This window comes from Pterocles gutturalis, unplaced genomic scaffold (assembly GCF_000699245.1).
Source record: "Pterocles gutturalis isolate BGI_N339 unplaced genomic scaffold, ASM69924v1 scaffold4680, whole genome shotgun sequence".
NCBI lineage: Eukaryota > Metazoa > Chordata > Aves > Pterocliformes > Pteroclidae > Pterocles > Pterocles gutturalis.
The window spans coordinates 9,837-16,513 of NW_010143168.1; the positions used below are offsets into that span (position 1 = coordinate 9,837).

At 44.0% G+C, this 6,677-nt stretch overlaps 1 protein-coding gene across 1 annotated transcript; it reads left to right on the forward strand.

Annotated features, from left to right (window-relative positions):
* Window positions 1–365: 365 nt before the first annotated feature.
* LOC104469882 (BAG family molecular chaperone regulator 3-like) lies at window positions 366–6,413 on the forward strand. The gene is given in 5 exon segments (XM_010084606.1): window positions 366–371; window positions 674–1,027; window positions 3,071–3,362; window positions 3,365–3,438; window positions 5,105–6,413. Coding segments are annotated over 5 exon segments (1,500 nt in total). The 3' UTR covers window positions 5,879–6,413.
* The last annotated feature ends 264 nt before the right edge of the window (window positions 6,414–6,677 follow it).

The following is a 6,677-nucleotide window of genomic DNA, read 5'->3' on the forward strand; positions in this document are numbered from 1 at the left end:
AGCCTACTCAGGCAATGCAGGGTTTTATTTTATCTTGCTTTTCAGCATTTTTTCCTCTTCATTATGCTACCCTGTTGTCCCCTTCCGGCTCCTTCAGTAATTACTGAACTGGATCCTCCCGTAGGTGAAAGTGAACACATCATGCAGTATGCAGCATTAGTAATTCTTTAGGGAGCCAGTGGGGAGAATGACACCAGTAAACGTGGTGCTTCTCTGATGGGATTAGGCTTTCTTGAAGGTTTCTTGTCAGATGTTCCCTGTGGCACTGGGTGGGTTCTGAGAGGTGCTAAGGCAATGTCCCCAGTCCCACAGGCACTTCAGTGAGTTGGAGGAGCACCATCTGAAGGGGATGGGCTGGTGGCTAAATGCAGGTAATGCATGAAAAGTAATAAATGCTGCTGTAACTAGGCAGGTATTGTAAAGCCTAAATGGGTATTCATGAGAAGCGAGGGTGAAAGGCTCATACACAAGCAGACTTTTTTGAGCTTGTGGTCTTCTCTTCCCTGCAGATCTGGAGTGTTAGCACCTGGTATTAGCTGCCCTGCATGAACCCAAGAGGGTCTGAACTCTTTATACAGAGCTTATATTGCTTTTAGGACAGACCTTTAGGGCAGCTTTTTCTCACCAGGTGTATTGAGCTGAGCAAATGCTATGTGATGTTTTTACCTTTTAGGAAGGCCAGTCTTCAGCAAATGGTCCATCTCGCCATAGCCCCAGGCAGCTTCCAGCAAGAGAAGGAAACATGGGATACCCCAAGCTCCGGGCTGGCTATATCCCTATTCCCGTCATCCACGAGGGCATCGACGGCAGACAGCAGCACCCGTGCTTCTCTGCTCCGCAGCCTGGTGTGCAGTGGTACAAGACAGAAGCTGTGCCCACCACGGTGCAAGCCCAGCCACCTCTAAGGGGGGCCTATGCCGGCCCCGAGTCCCCTGCAAGGGGACCGATGGAGGCTTCTCAGACAGATAAACAATGTGGACAGACAACGGCAGCTGCAGGAGCCCAAGCGCCGGCACACGGACCCGAGGTAACTTGTCAGTATTGCCGGGGTGTGTTTGCATTGATCTTTGCAGCATTTATGACCTGAATGTCACACGGGTAGTTTATCCTTCAGAAAGCCAAACTTGTTACAGGATTACATTTTCCCAGTGCTTTCAGAGTATTAAAATGCAAAAGTGCATGGTCATGGCAGCATAAATACGTAACATTTTTTCTAGCATCGCCCACTGTCGTTCTGCGGAAATAAATGCATGTAAATGACTTCTGCAGAAAGGCAGCCTGTGAGCCATGCAGGTCCTGCAGCAGGGGAGGGTTGGGTTAGGGTTTATACTGGTTTCCCAAAAAGTGGTGAATACAGGCAAGTCTCCTGTGTTCTGCACCCATTAGTCAAAACTGAAGTGAACAAAGTGGGGGAGAAAAAAATTAATTGGCTGGTTATCTAACAACCCAGGCCATTTAGAAGTGGTACTGCTGTGATTATTGCTTTCCAATTTAATACTTCAGTTGGACTAAGTGTATAGATTTACATATATACAGCTTTAAAAAGGAATTGTAAAGTATTTCTGTCATTCAGTGGCATGTTAAAATACTTTCAAACTATGAACTTCAAAAAAAAAAAAAGTCACCCTGCTTGCTTTGCATTTCAGAAGGTAGGATTTTGGTTTGCATGTTCTCTCTGCAGAATTAGCAGAATTGGTATTCTGTAATATATGGAAATATCAATCTAATTTTTATTCAAAGTAAGATGAGCAGGAAATTCAGCCTTCACCAAGCTGAAAATACATCATCAGGTCTGTAATTCAGCAGTGGTGGGTCTGAAACCTGTTTGGAGTCTGAACAATGTAATTAAAATTCTGTTAGCAGGTTTCTCAGCTGACTGGACTAACAATGCCTTGTCCATGCAGTGCCAGGACAAGAGGCTCAGCTTTTCCTTCTCCCAGCACTGTACAGTTGGGAGTACACTTTGTCTTGTATGCAGAGTGGCTTCTGTGCCTCTTACCAGAGTTCTCCGAGATGACTACTGAGGATCTCAGAACTTGACGTTAAGAACTTAAGCAGTGCCGCATTGGGTATCAACTGACCAGAGCCTGTGATTCTGCCTTTAGACCTCAGGTTAACAAGGCCATCAGTGGTGGCAGTGATGGGTACCATAACACAAACCAGCATCTATTTGTTTATTTAATGTTGCTGTTTGATGGGCAGCTGAGCAGTTCACCAGCACCAGGAGAGGGGTCTCATTCCCCTTCTCCTGCCTCTGGCTGTGTTGTCCTGCTCCAGTCTGACCTGGCCTTTTACCTGGCCAGCAAACCCGTCAGGAGAGCAACTGGTCAGAGAATAGCCTGACAAGTGCTATTGTAAAGTAGGTGAGGGGATGGACTGGCGTGGCAGCAGGAGGGAGGGAGCTGTGAGCAGGTGGTGGGCTGCCTTTCCCAGAGCCAGGAACATGCTGCGAACGGGATCCTGCAGCAAGCCAGGTGCTCGCTCCTAACGGCAGGTCCAGGCTAGTGCAGCTCTTGCTGCTGCTGCCAAGTGGCTACGGTGTTGGAAGGTCTTCGGAAAGGGGGGAAAAGGAGGCAGTAGCCATACGTGCATTGCCATAGCCTGCTACTGAATTACAAGCTTTAAAAAAACCCAAACGAAACAAAATCTGTTAGTGCGACTGGGACCAGAAGTCTAAATGTTGTGTGGCTCTGTTAGGGGTTTGGTTTTGTCTCCAGCTTATAATTTGTTTGCTTAACTTTAGTTTGCTTCAAATTTAACAGGTTTAGACAGGAACAGCCACGCAACAAAAAAGCAGCAAACGTTCTGACTGAGCATCCACTCCCTGATCATTTGAGGGCTGGGAATGCTGTAGCTCAGGTTTCTACTTGCTGTAATGATGCCCTCTCACAACTTCTGTGGTTTGTCTAGTGAGGTCCTTGGTCAAAAAAACAAGGAAGTGGGTCCTTTGTGTGCCGGAAACACAAGTTCAGTTGTTGTTCTATGACCATCTGCTTTTCTCTTTGGAAATGAAACGTACTGTGAGCACAGAACAGTTAAAATTTAATAATGGATTTTGTTTTCATGGCAGCCTCCATCTCCTGGAGCTTCTGATTCTTCAACGGCTTCCCCTCAGTCCTCTGGCAGACCCAACGCAGGAAGCCATCAGCTTCCTCGCGGTTATATTCCGATTCCTGTGATCCACGAAAATATCCAACGGCAGCCTGCACAAGTCTACCATCAGGCACAGAAGACACACTACCCTGCCCAGCAGAGCGAATACCAAGCCCACCAACCTGTGTTCCACAAAATTCAACCAGAGGAGAGGGAGCCCAAGCCAGCGCGAGCGCAGTCTCCGTTCAGAGTGTCACAGAGAGGCTCGTCGAGCCGGCCAGAATTACCACCCAGATACAGCCCCCAGCTCCCATCAGAGTGCAGACAGTTGTAGACAGACCCCAGGTACGTAGAATGGGGAAGGGGATTACCTGACAGGTGTTCTGCTCAGTGTGGCTAGAGCTGAAAAATTGGCTCATACCGAGAGGTACATGAAAGCATGTAAAGCAGTTTCCATTTCTGTATTTAAACAAATTGGGTGGTAATTGAGATACTATACTAACAGCAAGCTGCCTTTCCACCTACCAGGATTGTGGAGTCTCTGGATCACTGGAATATAATGTAACACACGATTTGGTTTTCCTCTCGTCAGAGTATAATTTGGTGTAATTACACTGAGGTCACTGGTGTTGCATTATGTTCGTGAGAAGAAAATCAGGTCTGGAGGATTTGTGGCATCGATGTAAATACGCCTCATTGATGTCTCAGAATGATTTAGGATAGCATCAGATGCACAAAGTAATTTTATTTATGAAGAAAGAGGATCAGCAAAATCTAGTCTTCAGAGCTTTTTATTCTTCCAACACGAAGCATGCTCTTGCTCATAGACCATGTTGCTCATTGACCATTTTTTCCATGTCAAAATTCGTACTAAAATTACAATTAAAGACTACTGGGAAGTTGACAACTGTGAGTGTGTGGAAGGAAGGATGTATAAAAACAAGACTTAAAAAACAAGACTGAAAAAACAAGAGACAAGACCTCTCTGGAGAGATTTCATATCAAAAATGACAGGAGCAGAATTAGGTCAGTATTTTTGAAAACATGGGTGCTAGGACAAAACTGTGAAGATTTAAGATTTAATAGCATATTCTAGATTAGGATGCTAATTTATTTGCATCGGTGAGCATTTGAGTTCTCTAATCGAATTTTATGTCTAATGGGTAAAGCAGTAACAGATTGTCAGTGCAGGCCATTGCTTATTTGGTTTAAATATAAATGTAGGTATTTTACTTCAGCCATCTGAGAGCTGGATCTAGTACCTTTCCAAAAGAGCTGCATATGTGCAGGAAACAGGGAACAGGGTGTCAGGGAAAGGAAAATACAGGTCTCACAGACTTCAGTTTTATGCTAAGATGTCAAAACCAATCTTAATTTGAAGAGATTTCTGATTTGATGACTGTTAGATCTGTAGTAATCCCAGGGATTGTCTCTAATCGCTACAGTGTAATAAGATTGACACAGTAACCTCTGCATGTAAATACTCTAAAGATAAAATCAGTAAAAATAAGCACTAGCAAAAAAAAAAGCAATGTCCTGAAAACAGGAACGGGTTGAGAATAGCCCAAAATGGGATTAAAACTCAGCAAAGCAGCTAGCTTTTTAAGGAACACCAGTTATTGACACACTGAGGATGAAATTTTATCAGCTGCAACAAATCTTACCGACTTGAATCAGGTGAGGGCTTTGCTCTAGGGTCGTGTCTTATAAAACTCCTTGTAGGGCTGATTCTAGTGAGCATGGGCAGGATTCGGTGAGTTAAATATCTCTGAGAGTTGGTTGGTGCTTGTAATCTGCAATAGCTTGAGAACAAGAAAAAAACTCAGCACAGTACTTTTTTTATTTTGAAACAGTAAAATTCAGCAATGCACAGGAAAGTTTAATTGTCTGGCGTGTGCCAAAATTGCGCTGCTGGAAGAACAGAAAACGGGATGTTAGGTTGCTTGTTCTTTAAAAGGGAATAAGGAGCTTTGTTCATCGTATCTCAACACAAACCTGTCTTGCTCACCAGGTTTCTCAGCAGCAAGTCCCACCTCAAGAGCCACCAAGACCACCCCCACCACCTGAAACCAAGCCTGAAAACAAAGCAGTCCCGCCACCCGAAGCTGAGGCGCAGCCACCATATATCCCAATTCAGGTCACCCACCAAGAGCCAGATTCCAAACTACCACCTCAGAAGCCTCCAGCCACAGCAGAGAAAACTGACAAAAAGGTTCCCTGCCCAGCTAAGGTTGCTCCCCCGCAGGAAAAGCCTCCTCCTGAAGAAGCAGCGACACCGAAGACAGTGGAAACGGGAGAACCTCAAAAGCATCCTGGTGTTTTGAAAGTGGAGGCAATTCTGGAGAAAGTACAAATGCTTGAGCAGGCAGTCGACTCCTTTGAAGGCAAGAAAACTGACAAAAAATACTTGATGATTGAAGAGTATTTGACCAAAGAGTTGCTAGCCCTAGACTCAGTGGACCCTGAGGGTCGCGCGGATGTGCGCCAGGCCAGGAGAGATGGTGTAAGGAAGGTCCAGAACATTTTGGAAAGACTTGAACAGAAAGCAGAAGATGTCCCAGAACCAGTTCAAGTTGATGGACTTGAGCCAAATTTGCCAGAGCCTAAGCCACCACAGGAAATAATGGAGATTGAACCTGTGGTAGTCAAGAGCAAGGGAGATGCCAGTAATAAAGATGCTAAAGAGGAAACCAAAATGGAAAGACATCAGCCTGAAACTAAGGAAGAAGTGTTTACCAACCTCGCCACCACGACAAACACATCTAATAATCCGACTGAACCGTAGCCCCGTGCTGAAATTAAAATCTCTCAGACTTCATAACTTAAAGTGTGTTTAAGTGAATTTTAAGTTGCATGCATTTCCAGAGCTCTTTTCAACTGGTTTTTAATCAACATAGCAGCTTGGGACACAGTAAACACTTCGAGGGGGAAAGAGGAAGGTAGAAAGAGAGTAATGCATTTATCCTTTATTCTTACACTATGTAAAAGACATGTTTCAAAAATAAACCCTGTACATTAATCACTGAGTGGGGAAAAAAAAAAAGAACAAACCAACTGCTTCAGGGTTAATATTGATGCGTGTTGTCCTAGGTGTATTCTTTTGCAGGTGATTTTTGTAAAAAAGCCTGCACTGTCAGAATACCAGTCCTTCTGTAAGTGTAGCCACTCTTAACAGTAATGTTTCTGTTTTTAATGTTCACAGTTGGGCACTTTAAGTAATGATGGATAGAAAGTGTGTAAGAAACTGTAGGGATATTTATATGTGTGCAGGACTTCAATGCTGTCTTCTAAGAGGGAAATAAAATAATATAGAAGCCTAATTTAGTCTTGTGATTTTATGAGCTGGAAATGTAAGGGCAGTAACCACTTTCAAATACATTCTTCTAAACGTAGAGATTTCTTTTAGTACACCATTGTAGTTGAAGTCTGACAGCTGCTTTCTCACCAAGACCAAAATGTGGTTTTCTCAATTCACTTGCTCCCTTTTAATTTAAGGTGCTCTATCACATATTGGGACTGAGGAAAGAATTTGGCTTAGCAGTTCCTTTGGTTTTTTTTTTCTTTTTTTTTTTTTTTCTTCCTCT